The sequence below is a fragment of the Epinephelus lanceolatus genome, chromosome 10, assembly GCF_041903045.1.
Source record: "Epinephelus lanceolatus isolate andai-2023 chromosome 10, ASM4190304v1, whole genome shotgun sequence".
In the NCBI taxonomy this organism is placed as follows: Eukaryota; Metazoa; Chordata; class Actinopteri; order Perciformes; family Serranidae; genus Epinephelus; species Epinephelus lanceolatus.
The window spans coordinates 17,547,576-17,567,211 of NC_135743.1; the positions used below are offsets into that span (position 1 = coordinate 17,547,576).

Below are 19,636 nucleotides of genomic sequence, written 5' to 3' on the forward strand. Positions count from 1 at the left end.
GTCCATTGTACTGATGCACCCAAGATAAAGTTTTGTGTTGTCCTCAGTAGGTGCAGCTTCACAGCAGCCCTAAGACTGTACTCCGTAGCCTCGTGGTTTAAGTCAGGAGAGAATAAGTTTTACTAAACAAGTAAACACTGTAAATATTGCACGCTTTGTCAGTGATTTCCAAGAGCGTCCTCATCAGACCGCACACCTTCACACACATCGGGTCTCTGTCTCTCTGTTAATGAGGTGTGATTGGATGCTGGGAAGTTTTCCTGCTTTCCGCTTGATGTGATCTCTCACTGGGAGAGTTCACTGTCTTTATGTCTGGCTCTGCTCAGTGGGGGCTCAGGGCGTCAAAGAGGAAGCCTACCGGTTCAAAGTATAGCCCATAATGTTTGCTAATTGTCTTGTTTTCTTCCCCTTTCTCTCCCTCTCTCTGTCTCTCCATAGCAGGGCGTGTTTGGGGCTCAGTGCTCTAACCCAGCCATGAGCATCATCGGCGCTGAGGATGAGGATTTCGAGAATGATCTGAATGATGTGAGTGAATAAAAGGGCGGCACAGACAAAAGCAGCTGAGTGTAATTTAATCATATTCTCTTATTTCACTTTGCTCTGTTTGTTTTCTCCCTCTCAGGTGCCAGATGAGCAGTGCCCATACTTCAATAACATAGACCTGCTGAAGGATCGCCCGACCCACCTGCTGGTGTTCCTGCAACATGTCATCCTACAGTTTGACCCGGCCCCCCTGGTGAGAACTAGTACTCCCATAATGCAACGTCCTGTCTACACAGGATGTGTTTCAGCCACGTTTTTCAGTCATCCATCTCATACACGTCTGATGGGACAGATTTGTGCCTGTTTTAATCAATACAGCTGCCTGCACAGGACATAAGTGTCTGTTTGGCTCAAAGGTTGCTTTCACTACACAGTCTGCGTAGACACGGTGTTGCAGTGTGTGTAAATCAGAGTGTGTGTGCCTGTTTGTATACTACTACTGAAACAACACCTAATCTATCTAATCTAATAGAGAAGGAAAAAAGGTGGAAAAATGATGACAATTTATTTAACTTGTGTGACATAAGTGGGGGAGTATAGCATGTTTCATTAAAATTTTTCAGCTTCGATATTTCCCACTTAAGTAAAAACTGGTTGCCAGGTGGCAGAAAAACGTACAGTAGATCCTTTAATCAAACAACAGATTTTCTCCAATTGTAACTGATACATAACGTCCTTGATCCAATGCCCATATGGATTCTTTTTGACTTTTCATGTACAAAAGTGATTATTAGTTACAGCTGTATTATATATGTGTTTAGACAGCAAGATGCCTGATACATTTAGTAAGTTCAGTATTAGTATACAATAGGAATGCTTCTAAGGACTAATTTTCCTGATGTTAAAAACAGAAGTTTAAACTTAGACAAGTCGACTAGTCTAAAAGTAAGATAACGCTCAATAAGCAGTCAGAATTATGCACAATTTAATCTATAACTTAAAACATTGTCTGAAAAAATATTGCGTATATAATAAAGTATATAAAATTGTTAATCCCTTTTTTTTTCCTGAATTAAATCTTAAATCTAAATAATTTGCACTTTGCACCATGCATTATGAACATTGTACATTATCCTACAAAACATGATGACAACTCGCTGAATAAAAGTTAGCAAATAACATTTAGTCAAAACAATATTCTTCTGGAAAATGTGACGTAAAACTTATGAATATACCAGTATGACTATTACTTGTATAAAAAATTAGGCTTTGATAGACAGACAGTGCATCGGATTACGGCATCGGGCATTTGATTCTTTTGATCTGAAGACCCTTAGGGACTAAAGGAATATGAATAACTTGCAGGGTAATTGAGGAATGGACACATAATTTGAGGTAGCCAACAACCCGCTTCTATACATCCAAAGAACTTCTATAGAAAATAATCTGCTTGGCAACCAGACCAGGCGTCTAATTGAGACAGCCATTTATTTGTCAAAATGTGTAACTACACCAGGCTAGTAAAAGGAACTGTGCTTTTAATTGGGATGAGACTTTTAATTGAAGTTTTACGGTATCTTAGGAAATTAGCCTGATTATTACAATAGTATTTTTATTGAGTGAATGTTATAATAATTGAACAATTAAGCCCTGTTTCCACCAAACACTTTTGGTATAGTACCTTTGGAACCAAAAGTTACCCTTCAGACATGGTACCTAGACCCTAGTGTTTCCACTGCCAACAGAACTCTATCATGTGGGTGGGGTTGTTGTCACTCACTGCTCCGTCCAGCACTCACTGTATTTCCTCATTATCGGTGACACAGAGGGAAGTCTGCCCCTCGTTTATCGTCCACAGAACGAGGCTACATGCTGACATTTTCAGAACAAAATAAAACAGGCTGCAGTGAGAGTCTCTCTCCATGGGATATTTAAAAATAGTGGATTTGTGCTTTTAGTTTTTCTAAGGCAAATTCGGGGGTTTAGTGTTGCTGGAGCCCACAGGAATGATGCTCCATGCTGCTTTTTATTCTCTGAGTGAGGATTAGAATATATGCAGTTCACCTAACCCAGTCAAAATTAATATATACATATAAACGCTTGAAGATCCACTCATTACTAAAAGTGTGTGTCATATAAAGACTAATGGTTTGAACAGTGGTTACATGAGCCTCAAAACCAGCCACAGCTCAGCCCTGAGCAGAGTGACCGTCTGCTATTGACCAATCAACAGACTGCAGTGTTCACAGCTCCACCTTTTAGTACCAGATCTGTGTGCTAGGTACCCCAACAGAGGGGGGACCAAAAATGGGGACGGTACGGAACGGTTCCATTGGTACCATCCAAAACTTTTCACAGTGGAAACGGGGCTTAAGTTTAACCAGCCAGTATTTCTGGTGCCAACTAACAAGGGTTGCAACTGACTAGTCGACTAATCGCACACATACAGTACAGGCCAAAAGTTTGGACACACCTTCTCATTCAATGCATTTTCTTTATTTTCATGACTATTTACATTGTCGATTCTCACTGAAGGCATCAAAACTATGAATGAACACATGTGGAGTTATGTACTTAACAAAAAAAGGTGAAATAACTGAAAACATGTTTTATATTCTAGTTTCTTCAAAATAGCCACCCTTTGCTCTGATTACTGCTTTGCACACTCTTGGCATTCTCTCCATGAGCTTCAAGAGGTAGTCACCTGAACTGGTTTTCCAACAGTCTTGAAGGAGTTCCCAGAGGTGTTTAGCACTTGTTGGCCCCTTTGCCTTCACTCTGCGGTCCAGCTCACCCCAAACCATCTCGATTGGGTTCAGGTCCGGTGACTGTGGAGGCCAGGTCATCTGCCGCAGCACTCCATCACTCTCCTTCTTGGTCAAATAGCCCTTACACAGCCTGGAGGTGTGTTTGGGGTCATTGTCCTGTTGAAAAATAAATGATCGTCCAACTAAACGCAAACCGGATGGGATGGCATGTCGCTGCAGGATGCTGTGGTAGCCATGCTGGTTCAGTGTGCCTTCAATTTTGAATAAATCCCCAACAGTGTCACCAGCAAAACACCCCACACCATCACACCTACTCCTCCATGCTTCACAGTGGGAACCAGGCATGTGGAATCCATCCGTTCACCTTTTCTGCGTCTCACAAAGACACGGCGGTTGGAACCAAAGATCTCAAATTTGGACTCATCAGACCAAAGCACAGATTTCCACTGGTCTGATGTCCATTCCTTGTGTTTCTTGGCCCAAACAAATCTCTTCTGCTTGTTGCCTCTCCTTAGCAGTGGTTTCCTAGCAGCTATTTGACCATGAAGGCCTGATTCGCGCAGTCTCCTCTTAACAGTTGTTCTAGAGATGGGTCTGCTGCTAGAACTCTGTGTGGCATTCATCTGGTCTCTGATCTGAGCTGCTGTTAACTTGCGATTTCTGAGGCTGGTGACTCGGATGAACTTATCCTCAGAAGCAGAGGTGACTCTTGGTCTTCCTTTCCTGGGTCGGTCCTCATGTGTGCCAGTTTCATTGTAGTGCTTGATGGTTTTTGCGACTCCACTTGGGGACACATTTAAAGTTTTTGCAATTTTCCGGACTGACTGACCTTCATTTCTTAAAGTAATGATGGCCACTCGTTTTTCTTTAGTTAGCTGATTGGTTCTTGCCATAATATGAATTTTAACAGTTGTCCAATAGGGCTGTCGGCTGTGTATTAACCTGACTTCTGCACAACACAACTGATGGTCCCAACCCCATTGATAAAGCAAGAAATCCCACTAATTAACCCTGATAAGGCACACCTGTGAAGTGGAAACCATTTCAGGTGACTACCTCTTGAAGCTCATGGAGAGAATGCCAAGAGTGTGCAAAGCAGTAATCAGAGCAAAGGGTGGCTATTTTGAAGAAACTAGAATATAAAACATGTTTTCAGTTATTTCACCTTTTTTTGTTAAGTACATAACTCCACATGTGTTCATTCATAGTTTTGATGCCTTCAGTGAGAATCTACAATGTAAATAGTCATGAAAATAAAGAAAATGCATTGAATGAGAAGGTGTGTCCAAACTTTTGGCCTGTACTGTATTTAGTTTACAGTTTTTGCTCATATTGACCTGGCGCATCACATTGGCGTTTGATTTAATATGTGAAACAGGTCATGAATCCACAAGGAAGTTGTTGTTTTTAAAGATACAGAAAGGAAATGAGGATGGAGACAGAGAGACGAGAGGTATGGCAGGTATGACATGTGCAAAGTCCCCGGTTGGAATTTTGGGGCCACACCTGTGCCCCCTCACAGGGAAGTTAAAAGAACTACAAGATTGTGACTAAAATAATGATTGAGATTAATTTGCTCGTTTATTATATTGTTGATGATTGCTCATCCACTTATGTAATAGAATATAATTATATTTCATTTCAACATAGAAGAACATTTCTTTTTAATATTACAGCCTGGGTCTTGTTTCTGTTGTTTTGGTTGTGGTAACTTTTTATTCACAAACTGAGATGTTTGGCAGCGTCACTGGTCAACACAGTCCATCTGGATAAACAAGTCAGACAGGCTCTAAAGAAACACTCGTCCAGTCATATGAACTAAAGCAGCTAAAAGTAGAACAAGTAGTTAATGTTGCATTGCAGGTTTTCTGTGTAGCGAAAAAGCTTTGCCTGCAGCCAAGCAAGTTTGGGACACTGAAGTAATCCCAGCATCCTCAAAACACACAAGAGACAGATGGTTTACCTGTGAATAGAGAGCACTTGATTTGATGCCACTATAAACACAGAGAGTCAGAATTGTACCTAATAGATTTTATTTGATAACACAGCAGGCACAGTTTGTATGAAACACATGAAACAGCAAATATGTGAGTTTTTACTGAAGTGTGGATTCACATTGCACGTTTGGAGACCTCGCCTCGTGTGTGTGTGTGTGTGTGTGTGTGTGTGTGTCTGACTACATGTGTGTCAGTGCTGATATAAAGCATGCCTGTCCTTTCCCCTTTGTTCTGCATGCAGTCACTGTGACCCACCCAGGTACTGTTTCACCTCCCACAGTCATGAAACACTCTCCTTTTTAAACCCCTCAACCTCACCAGGGTTCATGTAAAGAACAAAAGAGTGTCAGAACACCAGGTGTGTTTGTAGAAAATCTTATTTTGTTACAGTTTAAGGGAAAACTTCACCCTCTCATTTGTGTTAGAATTTCTCATTGCCTGTTGCCTTGAATTCGAGAATAAAATGTTTTTCTCAGGCACCTTTTGTGGTGAACGGAGAATCCAAAAAAGGGCAGCATTCTTTATCAATTGAAGTCACATGGGTCTGCATTTAACAACAGCAAAACTATATCATAACAGCCATTTTTATAAATTTCATTAACAAACAAAAATACAGAATAAAGATGTAAAGCTCTAAAACCAAGCAATATAAAACACAAGATAAGATTATGACAGAGAAAAGTCAAAAAGTATGTTAATATATACTAGAAATGAATCATAAAAAGTCAAAAAACAGCAACTACACTTGATAACAAAGACCAACTAAGACACACCTTGACATTGGCATATAGAAGACTGTGTACAAAAATCCTGCAACCGTGTTTTGAAATGGCCAAGAGGAACCAATTAGTGCTTCTGCCGAAGATTTCACATATAGGAGGCTGCATACATAATTGCTCGCTTGCCAAACTCTGCACGTACCCTCAGTACAGACAATAAAATCATGTTTACGACCTCTCACACAACTTGTACAGTATAATCCGAGTCTCATTTATCCAGTCATATGCTCAGTATTTCCGAAACACAGTTTTGCTAAAAAGTTACAACATAAAAACACTTTTACCTGCAAGTAGTGTGCGCGAGCAAGCCTGAGCATGTGTGAGACTGTTTGTATGGACGTGTTATTGTCAACGTTTTAGTGAAAATGCCTTGTTTTTGGAAAGTACTGAGCGTACGACTGGATTAATGTGACTTGGATTATACTGTGCGAGTTGTGTGAGAGTTTGTAAATGGATGTTTTTTTAATACTTCTTATTTATGAACATTTTTAAGTTCAATAAGTATAGGAACACAAGAAAAGAAAAAGAAAAAAGGAAGAGCAGTACACAGGGAAAAAAGTCAAATATGAGGTCATGGGAAGTTTACATGAACATGACAAATTTTCCTAGTTTAAGTAAGGTGTCATATGGTACGTACAGTAATCATGTTGAGTCTGCCTCGTTGGCCAAATAAATTTTTGCCATTTTCTCCACCGTTTTTCTCCCAGTTCTTTTTGAAGTCATATGGATTATGTCATCTGTTCCAGAAGATGTAAATGTTTGTGAATGGATATTTTGATATAGTTTATATAGCATGTGAGAAACACAAAATTTTCTGTAGGAATTCAAGGTAACACAATGATCAATTGATGTACTAATGGTCATTTTGCAGATGAAGTATTCCTTTAAAAACTCTCTCAATGTTGTTGAATCAGTGGCGTAGAAGACAGAGATTGAGGTATGTGTGTGATTATGGCTGACAGTGACCACTGTTTGGAAGATATTGTCATTATGATTTAAATACCCCATTAGTCTCTGTGTTGTGATGAACAGCACTTTGTTCATTTTATGTCAGCAGCTTGACTGTGAGGTCAGGTGAAATTAACTTTTATATATTATGACATACCAGTAAATCATATGATTTGTGATATCAAATACTAACTAATAACTGTGGACGTAACAACGACACAGACGGTGCATTAATGCAACGCACAGGACATTAAAAGCCCGCTGACATTTTGTTTGCCCTCATTGATCTTCTGTCTGTCTGTCTCCTCTCAGCTGTGTTACCTCCATGCTGACCTCTTTAAGAACCTCAGTGCCAAAGAGACCAAGAAGCAATTTGTGGAGTTCTTCAACACTTTCCTGGACAAGGGTGCAGTAAGTAGCACACTACAATGCATTTCCTCTAAGACTTCTGTCTGTATGCCAGTTAAGAGTGGATGTGAACGGACTTGAAATAATGAGCGACCTGATAGAATTTATTGTAAACTCAAGGTAAAACAACGGATAAATCAGCAGAACACAAAAGACCTTGCCAGAGACCGGGGAGGGAGGGACATCACGCTGATAACAAGCGGGCACATGCAGTGTTTTATTCTCATGAAACTTATGCCAGCCTTACACCAAATGGCTTTTCAACCAGTTTCACTGTTGCAGACAAATTTCCATTGTCGGATTAGGATAGTTAGAGTTTCACTTCAGTTGGTGCACTACTGTGTAAGGTGGTCATAAAACTCAGCTGTCTTATGTCTTTTTCTTATCTCGAGAAAATCAAACATCTTTAATATCATCCTAAGTTTTTAGTCTTGGTTCATGCATATACTTAAATTCAGCAGCCAATAGCAGCTCTCTGTGCAGCACTAAACAGGAAGTCGCAAACCACATACACAGTAAACATGGAGGGGTCTCTGGGGAGGCTTTTGTACTGTGGAAAAGGAGGAGAAACTGGTGGAGCTTTGGAGTCGGCGTTGACTTCAATGTGTATCTGATCTACGAACTAGCAGTTATTTTAGAGAGAAATCTTATTTTCTTTAAAACTCATTCCCACAGTCTCCTCCATATGAAATAAAACAGCTGACCAACGAAGGCTGGCAGCACGTTGAGGCACGCAAATACACTTTATAGATTATATTGATGCAGAACTGACAAGTCATCATATGACACCTTTTATCTTCAAGGGTATCACCATCTAAATTAAGAATTCCAGTGTGCTATTTTCACGGCCAAAGAAAGTTCAATCAATATTTGTGAACATGAGCTGCTCTCTCTCAAAGCCAGAAACCAGAGGAGTCTCAAACTTGTGATATAATAGGGTACAAAGTCTGGAGCTGCTCCATAGACAATAAATAGGAGACTGAGTTTATGAGCTCACAGAATGTTTGTTTTCTTTTTTTACACTCAAATGAGCTTTATTCTGTCGTAGTGTTCTCAGTCCTGAAACAGAAAATGTTCCCATATGCTCTCAGTGTCATCTAGAACATCTTTCTCAGTTGAATGAATGACTGACTTAATTTCGAACCAAAAATTATACTAAGACAAAGATAGCAGTGTCTGACAGTGTCTTACATTTCTTCTTTTAACTCATATTATTTCAACAAATTCCCAAATTTATTTACTGTATGACTATCCCCAGTCTATTTACCACCTGGGTAAAAAAATAAGTAATAAACCCAGTTTATTTACAGCCCAAGTACCTCCCAGTGTCACAAAATAAATACGCACTCCCCTAACACAACCTTTCCTCATCTATATATCTGCCACAGATATCTTTCTGTATAGTTTTTTAACTTCATTCATACTTCTGCTTTGTTTCAACTCATCACGCAGCCCGTTCCACACGTCCACCTCAAACACTGAAATACACAGACTTACAACCCCCCTCTCTGTCACAAAACATTTTTTGAATATTGCCCGGAAGTGAATTATTTCTCACTTTAAACATGATTATTGCAGTTTTAAATTGAACTCATTGTCATCGTCTGTGGAGCAGCTCCTCACTGTACTTTATGACATCACCAATTTGAGTTTCAGCTGTCTAGTTTTTGGATTTGGGAGAAAGTTGTTCATGTTTACTCATGTTTTTGGACTGTTTTAGACTCTAGGAATAGTATGTATGAATTTTGAAAATGGGTGTAGTTTTCCTTTATTAAGTTATGTCTTTTTGCAGCCACAGAAGGATTTGTTTTAAATGTCATATTTCTTAAAGGGAGTTTGGTGTAATATTTTCCACCAGGAGCAAAATGGGAAATAATCCCAAAAGGAATCTAGTTGTAGTTTTGCAAATGGTGACCCCAAAAGATCCCCAGTCTTTGAAACATGTGACCAAGAACTCAGGTTGTTTTTAGATGTGAGAGGGTGTCACGTTTAAGTGTTTTAAAAGTCCTCTAGTGTATGATAGGCATGATCTAGCCCCCAAAAATAAACGTTATTACTGTATTTCATTTCATATATGCACTCTAACAGAGGGAGTGATGTGCTGCTGCTTTAAGGAAGTCGTTTATCTGATGAGATCTATGAGATTCCATTTTCCTAGAGTGTCTTTGGATATTCAACTCTGTTTTTGTTTTTTGAGGGGGAGTAATGGCTCTTTTTTAAGGTTGGGTGCAACTTTTTGATCTGTAAGGACCTCCATTGCTCTGTTAGGACTCATAACCTAATTGATATTGCCATAGCAGATGTTGCAGATGCTCCATGAATTAAGTGATCAGATTTACATTTGCTTAGTTATGTGGTTTGAAACTCTTCCAGTGTAGTCATATAATGAGAGACTCTAGTGTCTCCCTACAGGCTCTCTTTCTTTGTGTTTTATATTTCTGTGTTTCTCAGCTTTAGAGTTGTGTCAGTCGCTAATTCTTGCTCCTTCAGTCTGTGCTGGTGTGTATTCTCTAAAAATCAATTCAGATAAACATAGCAGCCAAAGCAACACAGATATTATATTCTTTTTTCATTGTGTAACATCAATAGGAATTTGATATACGGCACAGCTGTAGTCTATAAGTTGAACTCAGGAGAGACATTGTGTGCACATGATTTGTTTGTGAGTGCTCGTCTCTGTTTGCTCTGCCTTTATTCTGAGTCTGTGCTGCTGCAGCCTTCACTTTCTGTCTGTCACTCGCCATCACTCCTCCCCTGCACACCTGGCCTCTGTCACTCCTCTGCTATATTTCCTCCTCACATCTCGTGCACTGCACTCGTCTGTCAGCTCAGCTGGTGTGTGCTGCTCTGGCTCCCTGTCTGTCTATCCGCTGTCTGTCTGTCTTTCGTCCGACCCCACAGCTTCCTGTCAGGATCGTGGGAAAGCCCTTTGGGAGGACTCGTCTCTTTTTTTTTAAACCCTCTGCATCTTTTGTAGACCCTCTGACTTGACGTTGGCCCGTGTGGTTATTTTCATGTGACAGTGTTTCTCCCATTTGGAATATGGGCTTTTCCTCTTAGTTGTTTTATTTCTAAGGTTTAAATGACCCCTTGTGGTGATGTGTAGCTACTGCACACTTTATTTAGATTCGTATTACTTGGTACCACTATTTTTTTTTGTAAGAAAGTAAAATTTATTCATGAAGTCACAAAGTGCTTCTCAAGAGCAATATGCAACAAGAAAGAAACCATAGAAGACAAAGTGAACACCCGAGCCATGTAGGTAACACATAACGAAGAAACAATAGACCCTCTGTTGCCAGTTTATAAGGCACGTGTGGCTGAAACTAATGCAACAAATCTTTTAGAGAGGCATTGTTTCAACATTATTATCATTTTGGTGGATGTAGTTTTTGTTGCTGTTGAACTGAATCACTTTATACAGAGAGGTACTTCTGTTTTTAACCTACCTGAGGCCTTTACTACGAAGCCAGGTCAATATACCCAGGATATCTTTAGGCAATCTGGCCTTACTAACCCTAACATTGGCCATCTGGAAAACTGGTGTCTGGTTGACAGCTAGTTCAGTCAACTCCGGGTTTTCCTATCCAGCTGTGTGAGTTCATGTGAAAGAGGCGGGTGTTGTTAGTTACGAGTGACATGATAAGAACCATAAATGAAGCGGCCTACTAAATTTAATATGAAATGAAACCGTGATAGAAATTACATGTGGGAATATTCTGTTGCCGGGACAGCAGAAAGTCATATTCATCACAGTGTAATGTGAACGATAGTTTGTAATCTTACAATAGAATATAAGATGTAAACACTGGTAATATTGTCCAAATATTAAAAAACATTTTTCAACCAATACTGATAACTGATAATTACTCGCTTCTAGTGGCTGATAATTGGTACGATAACCACTAATTTCCCTTTTTTATTTTTTTTTTAAAGAAGAGTATAACCTGTAGTGTATGCACACCTGAGGGTAAGAAAGGCCAGGATGTAGAGAGATTGGAGATCAGACCCTCAGCGCAATCCTGTCATCTTCCTCTGGAACTGTGAAAGAAGTCCACACCACAACATGTTTTGCTCTCTAGACAACGTGCTGCAGTTGTTGTTGTTGTTGTTTAATTGTGGCTCACAAACCAAGTTCAAAAGTCCATGCACCGCCACCCACTGTGTCAGGTGTGTAAATGCTTCCCTTGTTACGTCAATGAAAACAGTCTGGCTTTGTGTTATTAGCGTTTTTTATCGGCTATAATTTTAAGTATCGGAATAATGCATAATTATAAAAATGTCCCATTAACGGCTGATTTTATTTAATTTATTGATATATATCGTGCATCCCTGCTCAGAATGTGTCACATAAAACACTTAAAAAAAAAAAAAAAAAAAAAAGAGTGCAACTAAGCAGGTTAGGTCTATAAATCCTGCTTCATAGTACAGGCCTCTGAACTGATTTAAAAGGAATGGACAAAATAATAGAAACACTTGCAGCCTCCAAAATGACCCTACAGTTTAATCAACACCTCTGTCAAACAGTTTCAACAAAAGCTAAATATTATAATCTACATGTCAGTAGGATTTATTGCAGGACTGTTGTATTAGACTGCTTTGCATTAGACTTACTAGTAGCTAGGGCGACACGGTGCAGTGGTTAGCAAGAGGGTTCCTGGTCGAGACCAGGGGTGGGGGGTTTGAACTCCAGGTTTGGGGGAGCCCTTCTGTGTGAAGACTGCATGTTCTCCCTGTGTCAGTGTGGATTTTCTCTGGCTACTCCGGCTTCCTCCCACAGTCCAAAGACATGCAGGTTAATTGGTGACTCTAAATTATCCGTAGGTGTGAATGTGAGTGTGAATGATTGTCTGTCTCTATGTGTCAGCCCTGTTATAGTCTGGTGACCTGTCCAGGGTGTACCCTGCCTCTTGCCCGATGTCAGCTGGGATAGGCTCCAGGCCCCCGTGACCCTCACGAGGATAAGAAAATGAATGAATGAATGAATAGTTTTAGCAAGATTTACTGAATAAACTGGCAACTGAGTGTGGAGCAAAGCTATAAATGTTTAACATCTTATATTTAGAATATATTGAGAAGTAATATATTATTTCTGTCTCTGTACCAATTTTGTCTCTCGTTCCTTCATTTAGATCCTCAGAGTGGCACTACCATCTAATGTAGCCTATGAATTGGGTAAGTTCTTCTCCTGTAGTGTATTTAGTCATCATATACTCTTTGCCATACACACACACCTCAGTGTCTTCTTCACTGTATCTCTAATTCTCACTCACTCACCTCTCCTGTCTTCTTGCCTGAAGACCGAACCCGTCCAGATCTGCTCCATGAGGACACCCAAAAGCGTTATGCTCAGGAGGTTCAGAGCATGCAGGCTGCTGAAGTGGCCAAACAGCTGGAAGATTTCAGGTGAGGATCCCCATCCTGAACTCTACTCAGCAAGTCTTGTATAGTCTGTTTTTTTGGTAACCAAATTTTATCCAGCACTTTGCATATATGATGATACAGAAGCACAGTTTCATGTTTTTCCTTTTAAACAGAAATATTAACCTTTAGTTTGACTCACCAGATGTAGACGGTGCTTCTGCTATTTGTGTGTTACTGTTTTCAAAGTCCCCTTCACTACAGGAAACAACAACCTCTGAGCTAACAACTTACATGCTGACTATGGCATGTTATGACAAAATTTTGATCAGGCAATAAGGTGTGCCTGCTTTGTTGTTTCAGTCAATTGTTGTAAAGGTATTAAACCAGTAAAACAACTCGTGAACGCAGCAAGGAAATGTTCAGATTTCGTTTTGCAGGACTCTCAAACACAGCCAGTTGGAGTCGCTTTGCCACATCTTTTACTCTGGCAGCAGAATGCGCCAGTGACAGTGACTTTACCAGTGTACCAATTAGCTCCACCTCACACAAGCTTCTGTGATATGGTCGCAATAATGTTCTACAAGAGCCACATGCAGCTTGCAAACCATCCATGGTCCGGTGAGCTCCTCCAGAGCTACAGTTTAGTCAAGCTTCACCTTAGATCATCAAATTATTTTTGTCTTTTTTTAATCACTAAAAGTTGCATCACACAGTTGACAAGCATCTCCTTTTTTGCGGCATTGTCTTTTGCGAAGCATTAGCCATTTTAAATAACAGTGCTCGCCTCCCCCGCTGCAAATCTTCTAACAAAACAAGTTCCCCTCTGACACTATTTTTTAAGATCAATGTCGTTGCATCATTGGCTTATCGCTGCTCAAGATAATTGTGATTGGCTAAAATTCAAATAAGCCAGAGTATTTTTTGTCACAATAGAAGAATGATAAGGTGTGCTTCCAGAAATTTCTTTAGCGCTGTCTAGCTACTAGTCTTGACTCCACCCTAAATATTTCCTCTGTAAATCCACAATAATCGTCTCAAGTCATGATCACCATACTCTGGTTTGGGAGTATTGGTTGATGTGTGTTGGGGGACCTTATGCTGTTAGCTCTGATCACGACATGAGTGTACTGTAATGGCACTCAGGATGGTCTGCTTATTAGATACTGAAGTCAAACCTAAAGAGAAAATGTGTCAAATTTATTATTATTAATTTCTCTAAAGCTCCTTCTTGTCAGTGTTTCTAAGTTTTGAAAGACGTCCAGTAAAATTAATTAACCAGCAGGCTAGAAGCTCACTTTTAATTACAACTCAACACTACAGCTTGCTGTTTTGCACGGGTGGGAATCACCAGAGGATCCATGATACTTACGTCACAATACAATTTTATTACAATTTTAAATATGCTGTGATATGCTGAGTACTGCGAAAAAATATGTTGAGATATATTGCTATTTATCACCCTTTTTAAACCGTAAATTATGTCCCTAAAGGAAAACTCTGTCAACATCTATTTTATCTAATAAAATAAAGTTTTCAGTTTGTTCATCTCATTTCAGCCATTTTTGGAGGAGAAGCAAAATGTATCTTTGGACTGAAGTCTAGTGGCTACCTAAAGTTTAACTTGCATTTGTCATATTAATAATTTTCAGTGCCCTCCAAAAGTATTGGAACAGTGAGTCCAATTCGTTTACTTTTGTTGTAGACTGAAAACATTTGGGTTTGACATCAAAAGATGAATATGAGACAAGAGATCAACATTTCAGCTTTTATTTCCAGGTATTTACATCTGGATCTGATACACAACTTAGAAGATAGCATTATTTGTAATGGAACACAAAATTTTTAGGTGAGCAAAAGTATTGGAACATATAAACTTAAAATAGATTAGAATAGGGTTACTCCCTTCAGTCTCCTCTTCAGCAGGTAAAATGCATGCTCTATTGGGTTTAAGTCTGGAGACTGACTTGGCCAGTCTAAAACCTTCCACTTCTTGCCCCTGTTGAACTCCTTTGTTGTTTTGGCAGTGTGTTTTGGGTCGTTATCTTGCTGCATGATGAAGGATCTCCCAATCAGTTTGGTTGGATCTTTCTTTAAATTAGCAGACAAAATGTTTCTGTAGACTTCTGAGTTCATTTTGCTGCTGCCATCATGTGTTACATCATCAATGAAGATGAAAGAGTCCGTCCCAGAAGAAGCCATGCAAGCCCAAGCCATGACATTACCTCCACCGTGTTTCACAGATGAGCTTGTATGTTTGGGATCATGAGCAGATCCTTTCTTTCTCCAAACTTTCGCCTTACCATCACTTTGGAAAAAGTTAATCTTTTTCTTATCAGTCCATAAAACTTTTTCCCAGAATTTTTGAGGCTCATCTCTGTACCTTTTGGCAAATTCCAGCCTCCTATTCCTATTCTTCTTGCTAATGAGTGGTTTGCATCTTCTGGTGTAGCCTCTGTACTTTTGTTCATGAAGTCTTCTGCGAACAGTAGATTGTGATACCTTCACTCCTGCTCTCTGGAGGTTGTTGCTGATGTCACTAACAGTTGTTTTAGGGTCTTTCTTTACAGCTCTCACAATGTTTCTGTCATCAACTGCTGATGTTTTCCTTGGTCTACCTGTTCGACGTCTGTTGCTTAGTACACCAGTGGTTTCTTTCTTCTTCAGGACATTCCAAATGGTTGTACTGGCTATGGCCAATGTTTGTGCAATGGCTCTGATTGATTGTCCATCTTCTCTCAGATTCACAATTGCTTCTTTTTCACCCATAGACAGCTCTCTGGTTTTCATGTTGGTTCCACCTCTAAATGCAGTCTGCACAGGCAAAACCTATCGTACCCAATCTGAAGCTGAGCTCAGACATTCAGTGCTATTTATTGTTTGAATAATCAATGTAATTGGGAGACACCTGGGCAGTCACATGTTCCAATACTTTTGCTCTCATGAAAAATGGGTGGGTTCAAACAAAAGGTGCTATCTTCTAAGTTGTGTATCAGATCCAGATGTAAATACCTGGAAATAAAAGCATATTCATCTTTTGATGTCAAACCCAAATATTTTCAGTCTACAACCGAAATAAAGGAATTGGCCTCACTGTTCCAATACTTTTGGAGGGCACTGTATATATCAAAAAAAGATACTTGGCACTATGTGACGATATATCGCCACACAGAAATATTGCAATACTATTGTGTGTTTTGAGATCAGTCTTCGATATACAAGGCAGCATTTGGCTGCAGTTCACGCAACGCAAAATTAAAATAAACTTGAAGAGATTTGAAACTTGCTTTAAATTAGTCATTTATCCCAAAGGAAGCTATTTTCTATTTCTATTTCACAACCAATTTTACAAGATCTAACTAAACTATAACTATGAAATCTAGCCCTCTCAGTGTAGGCGGGATGATCAGGTGTAGTGTTCAGCAAAGTGTACATATGTAGCATGTAGCAGTATTTTCACTTTTATTCTTTGTCTTGTATCAGCTCAGTTCTCTAAGAACCTCAGCGAATGTGATACCAAAAAAGTACCAGGTACTGTCCACAACTGGAAAACCAAAAAAACAAGAGCGAGTCGAGTAGATCCGTGCTGTACCGTGCAGTTCCTTAGTCTCCTTCACAGGAAAGCCATATATACATTTGTCTTTGCTGGAAAGGTTTCACTGTGAACAGCAGAGGCATGAACGCAAGAAAAGGTCATCTTAATTATTCTCACTTTCTCTTTTCAGTAGCATTTTGTTCATGTGATTCTTTTGCTTTGCTTAGTTTTTAACCTGATCAATGAACATTTAGATGAGCTGCCTTGAGTTTAGATGTACAGGAAAATTATTTGATGTGAGGTTTCAGGCTGAACTGTTGAAAAACAGCGCAGTCAGAGCATGATGATGACCACTGTCTTTGGTGAATTATAAAGGTTTTTGTTTTCTTGGAATTGTAGATGAATAGTCATATATTATATGTACACTCACAGAATGGGGAAAGCATCAATCAGTATGCTGTAATAATCCTTTATGTTCAGTACTAACCTGGCCAGATCCTGGCTTCCTTCTGCTGTATCTTACACAGGCAAAAGAGGATGATGGGTATGACGCCCAACGAGGCGGAACTCATCGACGTGGAGAGCCACTATCCCACCGACCGCATCCCGATGGAGATGAAGGAGAAGTCTGTAGCTGAAAACCTGCTGGACAAGATGTCTGAGACACAGTGAGCGCTCTCTCCTCCACTGCTTCTTACAACAGCAAAAAAAAAGCAATTGTTTATTCCTCCTATTAGGAAGAGTTGTTGGCAGCATCATTGTCCACCTACTATAGAACAGCAATGACGAAGGAACCATTTTGTGTGCCCTGAAGTATACAGTCAGGTCCATAATTATTTGGACAATGATACAGTTGTCGTCATTTTGGCTCTGTACACCACCACAATGGGTTTTAAATGAAACAATGAATACCTGCTTAAAGTGCAGACTCTCAGCTTTCATTTAAGGCTTTTTTCAAAAATGTAGTATGAACCGTGTAGGAATTACAACTATTTCTTCACACAGTCCCCCGACTTTAAGGGCTCATAAGTATTTGGACAAACTAACATAATCATCAATTAAACAGTCAGTTTTAATACTTGGTTGCAAATCCTTTACAGTCAATGACTGCCTGAAGTGTTGGACACATAGGCATCACCAGATGCTGGGTTTCTTCCCTGGTGATGCTCTGCCAGCCCTTTACTGTAGCCGTCTGCACTTCCTGCTTGTGTTTTGGGTGTTTAGCCCTCAGTTTTGGCTCCAGCAAGAGAAACGCATGCTCAGTTGGATTCAGGTCAGATGATATGACTTGGCCATTGCAGAACATTCCACTTCTTTGCCTTAAAAATGTCTTTGGTTGCTTTTGCAGTATGCTTCAGGTCAATGTCCATCTGCACTGTGAAGCATCGTCCAATGAGTTTTGAAACATTTAATTGAATCTGAGCAGATAATGTAGCCCCAAACACTTCAGCTTTCATCCTGCTGCTCTTGTCAGCAAGACAAGACTTCACTAGAATAAATACAGAGGGTTAATCACAAGATGCAAACCACTGGTTAGCCTTAAAAATGGAAGGCCAGATTAGAGTTTGTCAAAAACCATCTAAAAAGCCTGTACAGTTGTGGAACAGCATACTATGGACAGATAAAACAAAGATCAACTACCAGAATGATGGGAAGACAAGAGAAGGAAGAAGGGAAGGAACTGCTCATGATCCAAAGCACACCACCTCATCAGTGAAGCATGGTGGAGGTACTGTTATGTCATGGCCATGTATGGCTGCCAGTGGAACTGGTTCTCTTGTATTTATTGATGATGTGACTGCTGACAAGAGCAGCAGGATGAAAGCTGAAGTGTTTGGGGCTACATTATCTGCTCAGATTCAACCAAATGCTTCAAAACTCATTGGACGATGCTTCACAGTGCAGTTGGACATTGACCTGAAGCATACTGCAAAAGCAACCAAAGACATTTTTAAGGCAAAGAAGTGGAATGTTCTGCAATGGTCAAGTCATATCATCTGACCTGAATCCAATTGAGCATGCGTTTCTCTTGCTGAAGCCAAAATTGAGGGCAAAACACCCAAAACACAAGCAGGAAGTGCAGACGGCTGCAGTAAAGGGCTGGCAGAGCATCACCAGGGAAGAAACCCAGCATCTGATGATGTCTATGTGTCCAACACTTCAGGCAGTCATTGACTGTAAAGGATTTGCAACCAAGTATTAAAACTGACTGTTTAATTGATGATTATGTTAGTTTGTCCAAATACTTATGAGCCCTTAAAGTCGGGGGACTGTGTGAAGAAATGGTTGTCATTCCTACATGGTTCATACTACATTTTTGAAAAAAAAGCCTTAAATGAAAGCTGAGAGTCTGCACTTTAAGCAGGTATTCATTGTTTCATTTAAAACCCATTGTGGTGGTGTACAGAGCCAAAATGATGACAACTGTATCATTGTCCAAATAATTATGGACCTGACTGTAAGTCAGAGACATTTTCTAAATGAGATTAGATATTGGTGAGCACTTTAAAAGCTTGCAAGGACATGAAACTCACCCTGTTGAATCAACAGTGCAGAAAATGAACCTCTGCTTTAGAAAATATCTGGTTCTTTGAGTAAAAAGTTACTGATAAGTCTTAACACATAAGGAGAGAGGTCAGCTGCAACTTCTAAGGAGCACTTAGGTAGCGCACGCAGCCATTAGTAATTTGAAGCTAAAGATAGTGCCTAAGAAAATCAGTTCACCTTTGGATTCTGGGTCAGTTTCGGATAAATGTAGCAAATAAAGTGCCTTTTTCTGTTCTTACTTGCACTTGAAAATAAATGTACACCACATAAACCTAAAGCACTGTCATATGATCCAGGAGACTCCCTCAAGGTTGAGGAACAACCATAGACTGCATAAAATAATGGACGTAGCCACTGTGACGTCAGCCTTTGGTTTGTGGACACCCTTTTGAAGCCTCGGGTTCGGCATTTTGACCATCGGCATTTTGTTTTGTTTTGTTATTGGAGCCAGAAGTTACCGTATTTAAACAAGAAGGTGGAGCTGTGGAGGAGCGAGGGGTAGCTCTTAGTCATAGGGTGTGCTCCGAATTGCATACCTCTTCTTTTTACTTTAAGCAGGTACTGCAGCTGCCCTTAAAAAGTATGTACTGTTGCATGCAATATGCACACAGCTCGGACATACTACTGTCTCATAATATAGTATATTTTTGACAGTGAAATCACATCTGCAGTTCTCCGTCATTATTTTTGTAGTTATGTCCTTTTGTTGTTTGTAGTATTGACATCAGTTACTTGAATGCGCTGTCATCCATCACTGCGATTTGTTGACAACTGTCAAACAGTTTGGGGTCATCTGTTTGTGGCTCCGTT

At 39.8% G+C, this 19,636-nt stretch overlaps 1 protein-coding gene across 9 annotated transcripts in view; it reads left to right on the plus strand.

Moving 5' to 3' along the window:
- Positions 1 to 19,636, plus strand: part of arhgef1 (Rho guanine nucleotide exchange factor (GEF) 1) — a 73,657-nt gene that overhangs the window by 26,648 nt on the left and 27,373 nt on the right. For 6 of the 9 annotated variants that reach the window (XM_033639835.2, XM_033639831.2, XM_033639830.2 and 3 more), the window contains 6 exons: positions 439 to 525; positions 623 to 736; positions 7,288 to 7,386; positions 12,516 to 12,558; positions 12,684 to 12,789; positions 16,807 to 16,947. In XM_033639835.2, coding sequence (XP_033495726.1) covers positions 475 to 525; positions 623 to 736; positions 7,288 to 7,386; positions 12,516 to 12,558; positions 12,684 to 12,789; positions 16,807 to 16,947 — 554 coding nt within the window. In that variant the 5' untranslated portion in view covers positions 439 to 474. The remainder of the gene's footprint in view (positions 1 to 438; positions 526 to 622; positions 737 to 7,287; positions 7,387 to 12,515; positions 12,559 to 12,683; positions 12,790 to 16,806; positions 16,948 to 19,636) is intronic. The other 3 variants (XM_033639837.2, XM_078171703.1, XM_033639832.2) reach the window with 1 other exon arrangement.